This window comes from Eulemur rufifrons, chromosome 9 (assembly GCF_041146395.1).
Source record: "Eulemur rufifrons isolate Redbay chromosome 9, OSU_ERuf_1, whole genome shotgun sequence".
Classification (NCBI taxonomy): Eukaryota; Metazoa; Chordata; class Mammalia; order Primates; family Lemuridae; genus Eulemur; species Eulemur rufifrons.
The window spans coordinates 41,172,612-41,192,047 of NC_090991.1; the positions used below are offsets into that span (position 1 = coordinate 41,172,612).

A 19,436-nucleotide genomic window follows, 5' to 3' on the forward strand; every position below is an offset into this window, starting at 1 on the left:
CTCAGCGATCCAAACATTCTGGCAACCCCACTGACCCTGTGAGAGGGGCCAGAAGGTGGACGACCCCTGTGGGCAGGAGGTCAAGTATGTCATAAATGACTGGTTCTTGATGAACCAGGGAGAGAGCCCCAGAACAACTGTATTTGAGGATGATATGTTCTCAGGTTCCCAGAGGCTGACTAGGCTGGGCAATGAGGCGGGGGAGCCCCTGGGAGTCCTCTGCCCACACCGCCCTTGGGGGAGTGTTGGCCAGCACCAGGGATTCTGACCTCAGTCCTGTGTTTCTTTCCTATGGCCCTTGTTACTTGTAGATAAATATTTAACTAGTTACATTTTAATTTCTTACCATATGGGTGGAATTGGCAATGGATACAGTTTAGTACGAGAAAAATAAGTCTCTTACAAGCAATGCTGAGAAGCCAATGTTAGAGAATTTATTGACAGGCTGCCTGAGGCAGGCTGGGGCACTATGCTTCCTCCTCTTCCTCCTCCTCCTCCTCCTCTTCCTCCTCCGGTGCTTCAGCTGACTCCACCGGTGTGGTCACCACAACTTCCCTGAGCTCCCTGGGATAGGAAGACAACACCAAGGCTTTCACTCTTGAAAGGAGCAATTAAACTTTTCATTATCCCTCATTTTAGATACGATTCTAAATTGTCCCCAGCCATTTACCCTGCATCCTTGTTGACAATCTCCTCATCAAAAGACTCCTCGTCGTGAAGCTTCTCTGCCATATTTTTCTGGCGTGTGGCACTGAGAGGTCTGTACATATCCCTAAGCCAAAGTGGCCACCATCTCCTGGAAGAGCCCCTTGGGGGAAACACAAGACAATTAGTGATTCCTGCCATGTTCCAGGTGTCTCACGACGTACATCTCTGGTCTTCTTAGGACTAAACGTGCACCTTGGTCCACAATCACAGTGAGCAACATCACTACAGACCTGGGATCCTGAAAATAATTCCATGTGTGCTGGATTCCAGAAGCTCTCCATCTCTGTCCAAGAGGGCCTCACAATGTCACTGGGGAGACCTTTGTGCGTGGCTTGGCATGGAGTGCAGGCAGGATTTTCAGCCTCGCTTACCCCCTTGGCCACATGCTCTTATGCAGTGAACAAACCATACAACCATGCAGGGCAGAAGTGTTTGACTCTGTCCAAAAGCGTGTTACATCAGTCCCTTTCCAACTTAGTCCCACATGCAGCATTTGCTGGGGAGCGAGGGACAAAGTGCTTCTATTTTCCTAGAAGCTTTGTCCCATAAGTTGAGTCACATCAAGCAAATGCCTGGGTGTAGCTAGCAAAGTTATCTGTCTTACAGATTTTCATACTGCAGGCTGTCACTGGGGAGTCAGCTGTGAAATCAGTTTAAAGGACAAAATATTCTTTTTGAATATGAACAGAATGGAAACAAATCAGAGTGCACTGTTTTAGAAACTACTTATGTCTACACAGCATATGTGTATTGTTTGTGATATAAAATGCAGCTCACAGCCCAAGTAGAGTATAATCAATGGAGAAGCCCCCAGCTGGAAAGGGACCACGCTCTCTCTGATACTCACTAGCAGTGTGACCACGGGGCAAGATAATTTCCCTTTCTGTGTCTCTATTTCCTTCTTATAAAAGGAAGAGACAAACTACTGTCTAAGGTCTCTCCTAGTTAAAATTCTATGAGGTTGAGATAAAAGGAATAGAGAGTGGGGTCCCAAAAACCAGGAGGATGAGAAGGTAGGTTTTCCTGCCACTCTAGAGGGAGGATTCATATCTTCTACCTTCCATCAGCCTTGAAGGAGACTAGCTCCCTTGCCCCCATATCATGTGGCCTTCCCTATCTCTTCCCCAGAGCCTATGAAAAGGCCTCCGGCCTGGCCTGATGCCCACCACCAGCAGGGACAGACACAACCACAACTCCCCCACCTTCCCTTGAAGGACTGGTGACAGCAGGTGCGTCCTTGCCAGTCCTGTCCAACTCAGCTTTGGCTGGGGAGCTAATTTTGCTGGAACCAGGCACAGCACTAGGGTAAGTAAGTATTCGTCCTGCCTCTGGCAGTTTCCTCACTGTAAAATGAAGGGACTGAAATAGATGAGTTCTAAGTTCTCCTCTAGTTCTAAAATTCTAATTTAAAAATCAGCAGACCAATATTTACCTCCTCGAGGATCCTCGTGATGATCTTCTGTAACAAATCTGTTTTGGAAGAAAACAATCATGATTTTCCATCATAATGGCCACTATCTCCAAATCTTTGTTCATTTCTTTTAAGTCTTGTCTACCCAGTGGGGTAACTTCTTTTTATTTATTTTTCAATAGAGAAGGGTCTCACTCTGTTGCCCTGGCTAGAGTACAGTGGCATCGTCATAGCTTACTGTAGCCTCAAACTCTTGGGCTGAAGTGATCTTCCTGCCTCAGCCTCCTGAGTAGCTGGGACTACAGGTGAGGCTAAGAGATAACTTCTTTGAAGACAGGAATTCTTCTTTTTTTCGAGACAGAATCTTGCTCTGTCACCCTGGCTAGAGTACAGTGGCATGATCATAGCTCACTGCAACTTCAAACTCCCAGGCTCCAGTGATCCTCTTGCCTCAGCCTCTCAAAGTTGCTGGGACTAGAGGTGCGTGCCATGACTCCTGGCTAACTTTTCTATTTTTAGTAGAGATAGGGTCTCGCGCTTGCTCAGGCTAGTCTTCAACTCCTGACCTCAAGCAGTCCTCCTGCCTCACCCTTCCAGAGTGCTAGGATTACAGGCATGAAGCGCCACTGCGCCTGGCCTGAAGATAGGAATTCTATCCTGTTTAATTATTCTTTGACTCTTTCCTTGGTATCTTCAGGGTACTGGTTCCAAGATCCCCCCCCACCCCTGTCCAATACCAAAATCCAAGGACCCTCAAGTCCCTATATAAAATGGTATAGTGTATGTACATAACCTATGTACATCATCCTATATACCTTAAATCACCTCTAGGTTACTTATAATATCTAATACAATGTAAATGCTATGTTATTACACTCTATTTTTTATTTTATTTTATTCATTCAAATATTTTGATTCACTGGTTGGTTGAGTTTGCAGATGTGGACCCCAATAATGCAGAGGGCCAACTGTACCTAGCTTGGGGTCTTGTATGCAGCTGGCACTTAATACATTTTATGGACTGTCTTAGATAACAAATAATTCCTGATAACAACTCTTACAATTAGGAAAAAAAGGAAACATCCTTAACTTGATCAAAGTACCTATCACAAACCTAAACAACAGCACTGTTTTAAAGTCAAGAACAAGAGTAGGACGCCTGCAATTATGGCTACTACTCATCATTGTTGAGGAGGTCCTGATCAATGCAATAAGAAAAATAAACGGGTTGTAAGCATTGGAAAGGAAGAAACAAAAGTATCACTATTTGCATATGAAATGATAGACAACCTAAAATGCCCAAGAGAATCAACTTTTTATTGGAAGTATATGAAAATTCAGTAAGGTGGTTATATACAAAAATCAAGAGATCAGCACACAAACCTCAATAGCTTTCCTGTGTATCACCAATAACTAATTAGAAAATGGAAGAAAGAGTCCACTTACAAACACAATAGAAATGTATAAAGTATTTAGGAACAAAGATACATAGATCTTTTACCTAACAGGAGATGCAAGGTGTATGTGATGCAAACATGAAAACTCTTCTGAAGGACATTAGGAAGAAATGAATACACACCATGAGATACCATGTTCCTGGAATGACATAAAGATGTCAATTCTCAAATTAGTCTACAAATTTAATGTGATCCTCTTCCAATCCCATGATAGTTTTTTACAAAAACTGGCCAGCTGATGCTTGGTAGAGAAAATATGCAAGAATAGCTATGAAATGTATGAAAAAAGTAAGACCAAAGAGAAGGAGGTTGACCTGCCAAATATTTAACTCAAAATATGTCACAAAGCAACTGGAATTAAGTAGTATGACACTGGTACTGGTGCAGAAAGACAACTGGATCAATGGAAGAGAATGGACTACAGATATAGATGGTATTTTAGGTCAGTGAAAAAAGAATGAATCATTCAATAAAAATTATTTTAAAACAATTGGATATTCATGTAAGAGAATAAAAGATCCTCTACCTCAGCCATACTAAAAAACAAATAATAAAACAAATTCCATATGTGTGAAAAATTTAAATAATACAATGTCATGAAAGTACTAGAAGAAAATATCAGGGACGGCCTCTTTCCCAGCCCCCACACCAGGTAAGCCGTGAGGTGAGGGCCGCTGATGGGATGACTCAGACTACAATCACACCTGCTCGTCATAGCTTTTGTTCCCTTTTCCACTGGATTGTTGGGCTTGTTGATTTATAACACTCTTTTGATATTAAATATATCAATCCTTTCAAAGGTTTTCATTGTATTTCAATGTTTCAAATACTTGCCAGTGTTTTTGTCTTTAAGGAGGCGGAATGGTAATGAAGAATGCAGGCTTTGCGGTGAGCGGGAGCTGGGCTCTGTGTTTGGCTTTGCTACTGGGGCCTTAAGTTGATCTCCTTCATCTGTACAAGAGGGATGATGGTCTCTTCCTCACAGGAGCGTTGTGAGGATTAAACCAGACAGTATACGGAAAACTCTCCAGCCCATGCTTGGCCTCCCCCAGGGCTAAGTTTGCCAGTGGCCTCACAGACAAGGTGGTCAAATCCACCAAAGGTTTCTGCCTGTGCTATCAGGTGTAGAAAGCTCTTTTCCATCACATGAGTATAAAAATATTCCTTCTATTTTCTTTCTAATGCTTTTCTTTTTTTACGTATACTGATATATATTTAAGGTGAGAGATAGGGATCTGCCATTATGTGTCACCCAAAGAGTTAGGCAGAGCTGTTCCATTTCCATTTGTTCATTTTCTTCCACTGCTTGGAATATGAAAAGGTGACATTTCAAAAGTCTTAGGAACACATGGATTGTCTATTGCCAGACTCCATATGCTAATTCAAATACTAGGTTGCATTATTCCTCATTGTGGAATTAACAAAATGCCACATCCCCTTCCTGGAAATGCCTTTGTCTACTAAAGGTAAAACACTACATGCTACCTTATCCTCAAAAAGCTTATCATCTAAGTGGGGAGAGGAAATAATGAAAAGATATAAATACAAATATAAGATTAAACTGTACACAGAAACTAAAAGCAGTAGAGGAGTTTATAGGAATTTTTTAAAAAAAGCAAAAGGCCACATGCCACCTGGAGATGATGCAGAGGGTACTGTCTGGGTAATGGCCAGGGACCGTCTTCCTGAGGCCTTGACAAACTGACCCCATGCTGGTCCCTGCTTTCTGGGCTCCAAAATCAGACTCTGTCCTCAATTCACTTCTTCCTCTTGGAGCAGTGTCACCATACCAAGATCACAAGACTGACCAACAATCAGAATGCCAGATCATGCTTTGTCAATGGGAAATACATCTGCTCCTTAGACAAAACCTCTGTGGAGAGAGGCCTCTGCCGCATGCTCAAGTATAACCAGAAAGCAACTTGGTGAAAACGGAATTAGAACAAAAGGAATCAGCAGAATCCAGAGTTTAATGGAAAGGGCTGAGTGAGGTGCCGGATGCGGCCATCTCCCCCTAGGCACAGTCTCAGCAGTGGGCCTGACCTCACGTCAGCCGCCTGAGGCCGTGTGCGCTCTCCTGCCATGGTTGGATGGACGCTGCCCACGCTGGTCTCTTTTTCTAAGTTTTTACTACTGACCAGCCTCCTGCAGATAGATACGTTTTTCTTTAGATAAGTTAATACAGGTTGAGTATCCCTAATCTGAAAATCTGAAATCCAAAATGCTCCAAGGTCTGAAATTTTTGAGCACCAACATGAGACTCCCAGAAAATGCTCACTGGAGCATTCTGGATTTCAGATTTTCAGATTAGGGATGCTCAGCTGGTAAGTATAATGCAAATATTTCAAAATTTGAAAAATCTGATATCTGAAACACTTGTGGTCCTGAGCATGCAGATAAGGGCCACTCAACCCGTACATTCCGCCAGGTTCGCTCCTGTCTCATGGGCCAGGGAGCCACTTTGCAGCTCTGCTCTGCTTCATGTGCGGACCCAGGGGTTTCTGTCTCGGATAGCCGTCTTTAAAAAACTTGTTTGCCACATTTTTAAGTTCTCAGGGGAGGGGAAAATGCTTCACCATGGCCTCTAAGAAATGGTGACAAATCACACAGAGGGACTAGGCCCAGGAGGGCTGGAGTATTCAAGAAAGGCATCAAGAAGAAAGATGAACTTGAGCTGGCTTTTGACAGATTCACAGGATTTCCACGGGCAGAGTGAAATAAGAGAACTGTAGATGGGCAGAGGTGCAGACGAAAGCAGGGATGGGCAAGGTGTAACTGGGGTACGGTGTGGGGCTGCCTTGGCTGGAATGGAGGGCGGCCACGACAGGAGAAAAGGTAAATTAGGTTGGATTGGTAGGGTAGAGTCATGATTGTCACCTTATTAAACCAGTCTTTTAATATGCTAGCACCTACCTGTTGAGAAAAGTAATAGGCCATTATGAAATTGAAGAAAAGGTAAATGGAGGCAAGCTCCAGGAAGGAGCCACCGTAAATATGACACACCTTGGAGTAGTAGCTGGATGCAGGGTTTAGCCGCAGGGCTTTAACTGGACCTATTTAGACAATGCCTTACACACTGGAGGAGGATGCTACCTGAATCTAATGAATCTACAAGATGATACTTCTATCTTTGCCTGTGTCCTTTCTCCCCAGGGTGATGACAGCTCAGTGAGGGTGGAGATAATATAGTTCAGCAACAAAGAAACAAATCAGTGGTAGAATGAGAGTGATTGGTGAGTACATTAAATTGTTGACATAGTTTTGGGTTGGAAAAATTTTGCTGTCATATCAACTTTAGCTTTCTTAAATTTAACTTCTCAAAATAGCATCGTGGTTTGTTAACTTGGTTTCAATCCACAGAGATCTCCTGGGAGTGGGGTTACTTTAAAAATCCTTGGTATATACTTTGCAATAAAAGAACAAAGCATACCTCAGTCTTAGTGACTGAAGAGGAATGTCAAGTCATAGTAGGTAGGAAAGTACATTTGATTTTCAATTCATGGGTTCTGAATCTATCGTAAAGGATGTATTCTGGAAACCTGAATTAACTGTTGTCCTTACCTCAATGAGACAGAAAATTATAATCAAAATCATCAGTATTACAGTCACAGATATTGCCAAGATGAGTTTGTTGTTATAGCCGTATCCTGGAACTTTTTTAGTGAGCTAAAAAAAAGGAAAGAACAATTAAAAAAAAAACCAAAACAAAGAGACAGAAAGGATGAAAGCTAACTATTCAAAACCCCTTTCTTCAAGGTAAGTAGCTTACAGGTTCTTAAAGAACATACCAAATCTAATGTGTTACATAATCTTATTATCAAGCATTTTGCTCTACAATTTCTTTATCTTGAGTGTTAGGTCTGTTTCATTCCCTAAATGAGCAAAGTGGGAGATCAGTGTCATGGCCAGGACAAAACATGGACTTGTCTACCCGGGTCTTGCTGCGTGGGTGTTTTCATGGCCTGTGCTAAATGATGGAAACGTCCATCCTGTTTCTGCAGTTGTCCTCACCTCACTTGACTCCTGCTCTTTCTGCTCGCTCTGGGGTTCTGTGTTCTCATTGATATAGGTCTCGGTTTTCCACTGATCCGTGTCCCATTCTGCCTTGGATACTTTCACTTCTTGCTGCTCACTGAGAAGCTTCATCAGGAGGCCTGTTCTAGAGATGAGCTTGGCACAGGCCAAGTGCACATGGCTCTCAGAACAGTCCATTTTCAAAGTCCGGATGACGTGAGCAATGAGCTTTCGCACGTCCTTGTTGGGGATGAGGGATCGTAGCTGCTGGTTTAGCTGAATTTCAAGCTGATCACCTGGGGATGGGCGCGTGGGATAATTAATGTCGTGGGGCATGGGGGTGGAGTCAGCGCCCGTGTTGTGGTATTCCCACTGGGGTTCACTGGCTTGTTTCACAGTTGGCATTATGTTGAATGCAGCCCCAGTGGACCCTGCAGTGGAAGGACTCTCGTAGGTTGTGCTTTCAGGGACAGCTTCTTTGGGCACAGCAGTGCTTCCTACAGAAATGTTTTCTTCAAAAGTATTTCCTTCAGGGGATGTACCAGTGTTTTCTGTAGAAACTTCTGAAACGGAAAATAATTCTGGAAAAGGATTCTCCTGATGACTCGGGTCTCCTGAAGATGAAAAAGCTTTACGTGAAGGGGAATTTATGAGGCTCCTGACTGGAGAGAGTGGAGGCCTGTTTGCAAATACCAGTCTTTTGAGCGAACTTTCCTTTTTGACCTCTTGACTTAGTTTGTCCTTGGGTGTCCTATGGGCCACATGGGAATGAGTTTTATGAAAGTGGTATTTTTTTCTGGAATGTACGATTGGCTTAGCAGCCTCCATACTTTTAACTCTAGCATTTGCGTCTTCTAAAACAAAAATGGTGTCGATCAAGTCTTTTGATTTGTTTTTAACCTTAGGTGGGGGTTTTGCAGTGGTGGGGGCAGCAGGCACGCCCACCGAGTCCTGTTTCAGTAAAGAAGAGACAGCTGCCTTATGCTCCTGCGTGAACGAAGGCTTGGTGTGGAAGGAGCTTCCCACAAACCTCTTGGGGCTCTGCACCGCGGGAAGCTGTTCCAGTTCACTCGGGACTGGTCTCCCAAGCCTTCTGGCTTCGGCAATTTCCTTTGCGATTGGCCAGGCACTCTGTTTCCTCCTGATTCTCTCCTCTTCTAGGAGCTTTTTCCTTATGCCCTTGGGCCCCTTGAGGACTATCTTCATCCTCTGCCGCCTTTTCCCTGTACCCTCAGTCTCTGCCAGGCTGTTTTCCTGTGGTTGAGCAGTTTCTAATTTTTTGGGAAAGATTTGGCGTTTAAATTTGGGACCTAAAAGGCTGGACTGCATAAGCATGGCAGCTTTTTCTTTCTTTTTAACATCATCAATTTTTTCTTGAATTTCTGCATCTAATAAATTTTTCAGAAAATAGAGTTTCCTCAGTTTGTTTGTGTAAATTGGATTGTTGGATGCAGGTTCAAGAGAGGGGGTCTTTGTATTGCTTTGCAGATGACTCAGGGGCTTGTCTCCATCTTGTCCATTTGAAAAAAGCAGTTTAATGAACGGTAATAACGTTGACTCTACATCTTCTAGATTTCCCTCTGAGAAGTAAGGCAATATGTAATTTAGTGCACTAATAACATCGCTTTCATCATTGAAGTCCAGCGGCTCGTTCGTGAAGCCTGACAAGCTGATGGCAGTTTTATCCGAGGGTTTCTCTGGCTCAATAGTCAGCTCAGTGCTGGTGTGCTTCTTCCGGGCCTGTAATACCTTCATGAGCGATTCTTCTGTATTTCCCAGAGATGCTTCTTCACCTGTCAAAAAAGAAGAGACGGTTTTTGATAATGGAAGACGGACGGAACAGCTTTTTGTCAGTCCACAACCATATATCCCAGTCAAAGAAATTATCAGTCACCAGACAGGTGAGTGCCATTTAGAGAGGAGAAAAACTAACCCAAACTTAAACCTATGACATGGCAACAGCAAAAGCAGAAAGAGGCATCTTTTGAAACAGTGGCTACCTACTGAGAACATTTCATAATGTGAAATACAGCAACTCTATTTAGGATTATTCCATTGGTCCGCGAGGGCCCAGCCCTCGGCGGAAGCGCAGAGCTCCCCACTGAGCCAGCCTCTCTGCGGATCTGCTTCCTCACGCCCCGTAGCCCGTGCTGTCCTGCCTCACATGCAGGGGGCACGCTTGCGTTCTCGCTGCCATCACAGAGGAACAGGACGAAAGACAGTCCTCTGAGGGGAGGAGAGCAGAGGCCCCAAGCCCACTGCTAAGAGGTTGTCCCCTGGACGCGGCCTTCTCCGCCTCCCCCGCCAGTTCCTCCGCGTGGCCCCTGCTGCCATGTGTACTGGCACCCGGAACGGGAGGCTCTCCACACAAAAACCAGTAGGTCCATCCCGGGTCTTTCCTTACATTTGGGCAGGGATCTCGGGTGGACGTGAAGAGAGTTTTAATTTGCCAGATTGTATGCCTATGTGGAATGTTCAATAAATTTAAGGAATGACGGAAATTTCTGGATAAACATTACTTGAGGGCCGGGCGTGGTGGCTCACGCCTGTAATCCTAGCACTCTGAGAGGGCGAGGTGGGCGGATTGTTTGAGCTCAGGAGTCGAGACCAGCCTGAGCAAGAGCAAGACCCCCGTGTCTACTACAAAAATAGAAAGAAATTAGCTGGACAACTAAAAATATATAGAGAAAAAATTAGCCGGGCATGGTGGTGCGTGCCTGTGGTCCCAGCTACTCGGGAGGCTGAGGCAGGAGGATCGCTTGAGCCCAGGAGTTTGAGGTTGCTGTGAGCTACGCTGACGCCACTGCACTCTAGCCCAGGCAACAGAGTGAGAGTGTCTCAAAAAAAAAAAAAAGCATTACTTGAAGCAGAAAGGAAAAAGCAACTTTTGTCAGATGCCTACTTTGCTTTCATTTCATTTCTGTAATTTCCAGCTTTACTTGGGGTACCATCCAAAGCTTCTAACTGCGTGAAGGACAAGTGTACCATGGTGTAGCTGGGTTTCTTTTCCAGAATTAACAGTTTTTGTGGTGGTGGTGAGGGTCCAAGGAATAGGTAAGCACTATGAGAAAGAAGAAACATGGGCTTGTGGAGAACCCAGAGTTGGGGACAGAAGACCTGGCAATAGGCTGCAGCACTTAACGCCTCTGACCTTGTTTTTCCTCATCTGTAAAACAAGATTAAAAATGTTTGTTCTGCCCACCTCTGGGGAAGAAGGGAGTAATATAATACAGTTGGTGAAGAACTGTTGTGGAAAGTGAGCAACACTGTGTTTATATAAGTAGCAAAGTGTTCTTATTGATTATCTGCCCCGTGTCACTGGTAGAGACCCGTATTCAAGTTGTCCGGACATGAAATCAGTCCCATTTTGGAAGTCATGAAGTTAGCGCTAATAAACCCAATATGTTGAAAAACACTTAAAAGCACCTGAGTGTTTTCTCTGTGGCTAGAAAAGCTTAAGATTCAGAGCAAGTCCAGAGTTGGACAGTCTAAGAATGGAAAAGCCCTCCATTCTGTTAGAAGAGCCAGGTAGCATTTTCTGGCTGTGGAACCAGAAACTCTCAGGCTCCAAATAAAACAGAGTCACTTTTATTCTTTTATAAAATTATAAAAACAAACAAACCAAAACCAGATCTACACCTGTCCCATAAGGCAGAGGGCACTTGAGATCTAATGCATATAAAACCAGTTTATAAACTGCGATGTGCTGTGTGGACAAGTTGTCACCAGGGGGCAAAACACCAAGCAAAGAGCACAGTACACAGTTGTGGCCGATAATGTTATGCCCTTCCCCTTCCATTCCTTCCTCCTGGTCCTTTATGGATGTGGAACTGTTACATTATTAAGTTACATAATAATAACTGAGAACTTGACTTTCAGCAAGGAAGAAGTTCAGAAATTTAGGGAGTTTAACTCTGAATGAATGAATAAAAATAAAGCAATGACATCATTAGCTTAAAAACTATCAATTAACAATTAAAAATTAAAAAGCACATAAAAATTTAAATATTTATCATCAGGCAATTTAGACTCACGACAATCTGCGGTGCTTGTCAGACATGCATTCTTACAATGTAGCTTCACTGTCTTGCAGACAGCCTCAATATTACTTTTAAATTGGCAGAGGCAGCAGGCCAGACGGCTAGGTAAGATCCTATAAATGGAAACAGAGAATTAAATTAATGTAAAGGGGTTACTTCAGTTGGTAGAAGAGGCAGGCCAAGGCTACCACAGGCGTAGGCAAAAAGGGGTTCTTGAGGCATATGGCCTGGTCAGTTGTTGGGTAGGAACCAGATGGCCAATAGGAAGGACAGAGGTGGGTGAGCATGGCAGTGGGTATGGTATGCCTAGAATAAAGGTGATAGAGATTAGAGTTGCCAGGAATGGTAGCTTACACCTGCAATTCTAGTCCCATGGGGGGCTGAGGAAGGAGGACCGTTTGAGGCCAGGAGTTGAAGACCAGCCCGGGCAACATAGCAAGAACTTGTCTCTTAAAAAAATAAAAGTAAAAATAAAATAAAAGGGATTAAAATTGGGTGATTTGATTTGTAGTTTAATTCAGAAGTTATCTTCTCCCAACTCAAAAGTCTCAATTTGGATTGAGAGTACACAGCAAGAAGACCGACTTCTAAGAAGAGTCCAAATAAGCCCCCAACTTCTGAAGTCCCTTTCTCAATTACTCTTGAGAGTGGTAAATATTAGAAATTACTCTGGGCATAAATAACAGCTTAGTTTAATCCATATTGTGGGGTTACACAATAATGGAGATTGCATTGGCCAAACCTGGACAGTTTGAGCATTCAAAAGAATAATGACGGTAATAAGGTACCACATAATTACTATAAAGAAGAATCCATGAATTCACGTGGATACTGTAAAAGAAAAGGGAGGAGTCCTTGTTTAATAGAATAATGCCAACTAGTAAATGTAGAAGAATGACAGAATTAGAAAAGTGTCATTTTGCAACCACCAACATAACAATTGATTCAGATAGGGATCACCACAGATGCACAGTTGGGTAAAAAGATGCTTGAGAACAGGATCTTCACTGATGCCAAAGTATCACCACAGAGATTATTAATTACCAAGGGAAAATATGGTTTGACAATGGAGAGATCTGGAAGATAACGACTTAATCAAGTGATTAAACTTAGCATTATGGGCCACCTGAAGTCAGGAGGTAGGCAGGATACATCGCCTATGTAGTATTCTTCGCAAAAATGTTTAACCTGAATCTAATCATGAGGAAACAGACAAATCCAGATCATGGGAGAATTTATAAGACAACTGTTTTAGACTATTCAAAAGTGCCAGTGTCATAAAAGACCAAAAAAGGTAGAGAAACGTTTTAGACAAAAGGAAACAAAGACATGCCATGCAGTGCCTCATCTTTGATTGGATCCTGGATCAAAACAAAACAGACTTAAAGAATAGTATTGGCTTCTGGCCAAGATGGAGTAACAGGGACATTGAGCCTTGTGCCTGAAACAACCAAAAATACCAGATAAAATATGTTAAACAACAGTTTTCAAGACACTGGGCATCAGGCAATGAAGGACAGTGATTTCTGTGAGATGGGAAGTAAATGAAGTGTGACCTGTGACCGCCCTAGGTTACCGCTTTGAGAGAGTTTCCAGGCCGTGGTGCAGGGAGATGAAACTCAGGCATAGACCGGAGGACTCTCTGATTAAGGAAATGGAGCTGAGAGTCTGGGAAAACCAAGGTGGCTAGAATTCACACCTTGCAAAGTACTAGAGAGAAAAGAGGCACAGAGAGAGGGAATTCTGGGATAGGCAGAGGGATCGCCTTAGCATTCAGCAAAGTACTGATTGGTGCGTGTGTGTGAGGAAAACTCCTTGAGGCTTGGAAAAGAACCACCCAAAAGGATTAGACAGAAGAATACTCAGATATTGCACAGGTTTAGGAATAGTGCCTGTTACCACAAGCTAGACTGGAAAACCTCGTGATTCATGGGGCAATGGGTACTCTCAACAAACTCAAATCCACAATGTCTAGAATCAAATAGAAAATCACCAAACATGCAAAGAAGCAAGAACATATGACCCATATTGAAGGAAAAAAGCAATCAATCAAAACCAACTCAGAACCTACACAGATGTTAAAATGACCAGACAAGGACACTAAAACAGTTATTTCAAAAACGTAAAGACTACAAATGTTAAGTAGAGGCATAGAAGATATAAAACAGACCCAGATTGAACTAGGTATTAAAAACTACAATGTCTAGATGAAAAATACACAGGACGCATTCAATGGCAGATTAGACACTGCAGAAGAAGAGATCAGTGAATATGAAGGCGTTGCAATAGAAACTACCCACATGAAACATAAGAAGCAAAACAAAACAACAAAAACAAACACAGCATCAGTGAGTTGTGCAACAACTTATATTCTGGGCCATAAAACAAATTTCAATATATTCAAAAGGATTCACATCATTCAATATAGGTTCTCTCTTCTCTGACCATAATGGAATTAAATTAGAAATCAACAGAAAGATCTGAAAAATTCTCAAATATTTGGAAACTAAACAACACATTTCTTTTTTCCTTTTGTTTTTCTTCAGACAAGGTCTAGCTCTATTGCCCGGGCTACAGTGCAGTGGCGTCATCGTAGCTCTCTTTAACCTCAAAGTCCTGGGCTGAAGCATTCCTCCAGCCTCAGCCTCCCAGGTAGCTAGGACTACAGGCACGTGCCACCACACCCAGATATTTTTTCTATTTTTTGTAGGCATGGGGTCTCGCTGTGTTGCTCAGGCTGGTCTTGAATTCCTGGCCTCAAGCGATTCTCTCTCCTCGGCCTCCCAAAGTGCTAGGATTACAGGCATGAGCCACCATGCCTGGCCTAAACAACACATTTCTAAGTAACCCCATGGATCAAAGAAATCAAAACGGAAATTAAAAACCATTTTGAACTGACTGAAACTGAAAACACAATAGGCCAACATGTAGGATGATGCTAAAGCAGTACTCAGTTTCTTCAGCTTCTACCTCAACAAATCAGAAAAGGAAGAGAAAATTAATCCCAGAGTAAGGAGAAGAAAGGAAATAAAGAACAAAGCAGAAATAAGTGAAATAAAATGAAAAACAAAAAAATGAAATCAGGCTGAGTGCAGTGGCTCATGCCTGTAATCCCAGCGCTTTGGGAAGCTGAGGCGGTGAGAGGATCACTTGAACCCAGGAGTTTGAGACTAGCCTGCGCAACATAGTGAGACCCTATCTCTCCAAAAAAGTTAAAAATTAGCCAGGTGTGGTGGCACATGCCTGTAGTTCTAGCTACTTGGGAGGCTGAAGCAGAAGGATTACTTGAGCCCAGTAATTTGAGGTTGCTGTGAGCTATAATGATGCCACTGGACTCTAGCGTGAGCAACAGAGTGAGACCTTGTCTCAAAAAAAAAAAAAAAAAAAAAATTAAAGAAATCAGTGGAACAAAAAGATGGTTGTTAGAGAAGATCAATAAAATTGATAAACCTCTAGACTGATCAAGAAGAGAGGAGACACAAATTATTAAACAGTTGTCCCTCAGTATCAATAGGGGACTGGTTCCAGGACTCTCTGGAGATACCAAAATCTGTGGATGCTCAAATCCCTGTATAAAATGATATACTATTTGCATATAATCTCCAGTATACTTTAAATCATCTCTAGATTACTTAGAATACCTAATACAGTATAAATGCTATATAAATAGTTGTTATACTGTATTTTTTAAATTTATATTATTTTTATTGTTATATTGTTATATCTTTTATTTTTTCCAAATATTCCCCATCTGTGGTTGGTTGAATCTGTGGATGAGGAGAGGACCAACTGCACTTATAGATACAACAACACGGATAGTAGCATAATCTCAAAAAACTTATGCTAAGTGAAGGAAGCCAAAGACAAAAGGCTACACACTGTATGATTTCATTTATAAGACAGTCTGGAAAAGGCCAAACTATAGGAACAGAAATTAGATTGGTGGTTGCCAGGGGCTGGTGGGGGGAGGAGGGGATTGATTGCAGAGGAACATGAGAAGCCTTTTTAGGGCGACAGGAATGTTCTATGTTGGGAATGTGATGGTGGTTACATAATTATACATTTGTCACAACTCTTTGAACTGTACACTTAAAAAGGGTGAATTTTAGCTTTAGCGAAAGCAAGAGTGAGACCCCATCTCTACTAAAAAAATAGAAAGAAATTAGCTGGACAACTAAAAAAAAAAAAAATATATATATATATATATATATTAGCCGGGCATGGTGGCACATGCCTGTAGTCCCTGCTACTCGGGAGGCTGAGGCAGGAGGATTGCTTGAGCTCAGGGGTTTGAGGTTGCTGTGAGCTAGGCTGATACCCCGGCACTCTAGCCTGGGCAACAGAGACTCTGTCTCCAAAAAAAAAAGGTGAATTTTATTACATGAAAATTACACTTCAATAAACCTGACTTAAGAAAATATAAACCTAAAAAACCAACTAAGTGAAAATAAATTTAAGAAAAAAAATAACTTACAGTTTTTCCAACTCAAGAGTTGCCATGAGGATGTTCTCAATTGTTGTAAATGAGACTTGCGTTGTTCCCAGGTCTCTGAAGGAGAAAGCCCAAACAATCATGATATGAACCCCAATGCAAAAATCCTATACTTAAAAAGATATTTCAAGGACTTATGATTACTTCAATTTTGGCTTCTCTATAAAACAAGCCAGCTCAAGAGTTTATTTGCCATTGAAGATAATTCTAGAGAGCTCTTATTGAAGAAATGTGATTATTATGTTCATTTGCATCATCACATTAATGGCACTGAATAACAACTTACATACTTTTTAACCATTATCTTCCCATTTTAGTATTGCATTCACCTCTCTTCATCATTTACTCTATTTTTTCTTTTTAAAATAGTGAACACCTATTCCTCTTTGCTTTCTGGGATAAATGATGTTCCTACATGCATCTGTACATTCTATATCTGTATGTGTTCTTCAGCACTGCTCTCTTCCCCTGCTGGCTGTCTTGCCCATCATACCTCCTTTCTTAATCTCTTGTCATTGCCAATAACTTTTTTTCAATAGCCTAGTTAAAATTTAAATTATGACTCTTTAGCCTAAATTCAAAATATTTAATCTTTGATGCAAATAAAATACAAGAGCAGAAATCTCATGACTCATGAGATTACTGTAATACTTACAGATATTTTAATGCTGGTAGTTTAAAAAGATATGAATCTTCAACAGTGGTCAGAGGATTTTGATTGAGAATTCTGAAAAAATGCAATGGAATTAAAATTACCTGCATTTTCCATTTGCACGAAACTGCATGAAAAGTTGATATTCATTTTTTAGTATGAAACTTGTAGGTAAAAAAAAAAAAATCATTTTCTGTCTTTACCTATAAATCACCCTTAGACTCTGTAAAACACTCTTCCTTTGGGAACTACCCACATTTCTAAAAGATAAAATGGAGACGAGAAAGAGAAAAAATAGAAAAAAAACAGTGGATAGCAAGGAAAAAATATGCCAATTATTCTCCATAATTTGAGGTGCTTGTCTTTCATCTCCAGAAATTAAAAAAAAAAAAATCACTGTTTAATACACACAGTTAAGAAAAATGTGGACCAAATCCTTGGCTTTAGAGCTAAAGAAAAAGAGATAAATCTAAGAGAAGGGAACTCTCATCACATACTCACACTGTATTCTTGTATCACATCACAGCCTTTGTTACTTTGCACGCAATCACCTGTTCACTTGTCAGTCTCCTGGACTGTCAGCTCCTTGACAGCAGGGACCACACCTTATTGTCATTGTCATACCCGTGGCCTGGCACAGTGCCTGAAATTTACTAGGTATTTAATAAATGTTTGTTGACAAATAATATTTTGTTTGAATATCAGTAACATGAATAAATTCATTTTTTGATGTAAATTTTGTTCCAAAATGCTGGAACAGATTTCCTTTTCAATTCTTTAAAGCAAGCAAACAAATAAACAAACAAATAAAAACAAAACAAAAGAAATGGGAAGGAAGAGAGGGAAATCTGCCTTTAGGTTAACTCTACTCGGCCGGGCGTGGTGGCTCACGCCTGTAATCCTAGCTCTCTGGGAGGCCGAGGTGAGCGGATCCTTTGAGCTGAGGAGTTGGAGACCAGCCTAAGCAAGAGCGAGATCCCGTCTCTACTAAAAAGATAGAAAGAAATTAGCTGGACATCTAAATATATATATATATATATATATATAAAATTAGCTGGGCATGGTGGCGCATGCCTGTAGTCCCAGCTACTCAGGAGGCTGAGGCAGGAGGATTGCTTGAGCCCAGGAGTTTGAGGTTGCTGTGAGGTAGGCTGATGCCACGGCACTCTAGCCCGGGCAACAAAGTGAGACTCTGTCTCAAAAAAAAAAAAAAAAAAAAAAAGAATAATAGGTTAACTCTACTCAAGAATCATCAGTATAATGCAGCACATTATAAAAATAACAATTATTACAACTGATATTTATTGCGCTGCAAGGCACTGGTGATTAGCATTTCACATTTAATCCTCACAGTAAGCTTACATGGTAGATTTATTATCGCACTTTATAAATGAGGAAACTGAGGCACACAGAGGTTATATAACTTGTCCTAAATCACCAAGCTAGTTAGAAGCAAAGATGGAATTTAAACCCGTACTGATCGCGAAGCCTGTGTTTACCTTCTATGAAGAAAAGAGGTTTAAAATAGTTGTTATTTTAACCTTAGTTCTGAGAGAACTAAATATAAAATGCCATTTCAAACTTCATCCACTCATTGGGGAGAAGCTCTTGAGAATTACATTTCTCTTTTTATTCATTTTCCCTAATCATTTCTCGTGATTAAATATTTAATTAGCCCGTGATCATTGAGACTTTACAAATTTAAAACCATGTTATAGGTGACATCAGTGAAAATGGTGGAGTAAAGACATCTGAAAACTCATCCCTTCATAAAACCAACAACAAAAAATATGGCAAAAGTGTCCAGAATGAACTTTTTCAGAACTCTGGAAATTTGCCTAAAAGCTTCCAGCAGCCCAAGGAGCATTTATTCAGGAAAAATGGCTGACTTTCTGTAAGAACAGTGAGATTGGTGTTGTTTTAGCTTGCCCTAGACCATTCCTCACTCCCCAGCTCAGTAGTAGCCTTGAAAAATAGCTCACATCCCCAGTACCAGAGGGAACAGAATGGAGCTGGATGGAGCTCCTTCAAAGTCTCGTCCCCAATGAACTGTCATTATTTGACCTATCTGGTGGTTCCATGGAAGACCTTACTTGAAAGGCTTGTCTTTATTTGACCCAACTACCAGCTGTCAAGTGCTAAAAGCCTCTCCCCAGAGGGTGTCTGTGGAAAACAATTCCAGGAAAAGTGTTTTCACATCACAGGTGCATGAGGCAATGGATAAAAGTTGAGGCAAAAAAAGAAAAAAAGCCTAATTAAAAACCTTAATAGAAAAGGCTGAGGAATAAGATGTCCATAGGGGCTTTGAAACACTCCAACGGATCCTTGGGAAACTGGAAGACCATGAGACATATTCCTGGGAATCTGGAAGGTCATGCACAGTAAGTTTAGGGCTATGAGCATGGTCAGGAAAGACCTGAGAAGTCCCTAAACTCTAATCTCTGGCTGACCCTGAGGTTCTGCACAAGCAGTTAAGTGAAAGCTAAGGCGGAGCTGGAAACTACCTCGCTGAGCGCTGAAGCTATGCCCTAACATGCACATGATGAACACAAAATGTATAAAGACGTATATGTGACAATAACAGTATAAAGGGAGGTGTGAGAGTGGAACTTTAGAGAAGCAGAGTTTTTGTATCCTACTGAAATTAAGTTGGAATTAATCT

The 19,436-nt window shown here is 41.6% G+C and overlaps 1 protein-coding gene across 1 annotated transcript in view; it reads right to left on the reverse strand.

The window, feature by feature from the left end:
* Positions 1-467: 467 nt before the first annotated feature.
* The window catches only part of LOC138392395 (leucine-rich repeat-containing protein 37B-like), a 44,479-nt gene continuing 25,510 nt past the window's right edge, over positions 468-19,436 (reverse strand). Inside the window, exons 10-17 of the mRNA XM_069483158.1 lie at positions 16,778-16,849; positions 16,105-16,179; positions 11,625-11,743; positions 9,248-9,383; positions 7,588-7,891; positions 7,138-7,242; positions 671-738; positions 468-564 (exon numbers count right to left, since the gene is read on the reverse strand). Coding sequence (XP_069339259.1) covers positions 468-564; positions 671-738; positions 7,138-7,242; positions 7,588-7,891; positions 9,248-9,383; positions 11,625-11,743; positions 16,105-16,179; positions 16,778-16,849 — 976 coding nt within the window. The remainder of the gene's footprint in view (positions 565-670; positions 739-7,137; positions 7,243-7,587; positions 7,892-9,247; positions 9,384-11,624; positions 11,744-16,104; positions 16,180-16,777; positions 16,850-19,436) is intronic.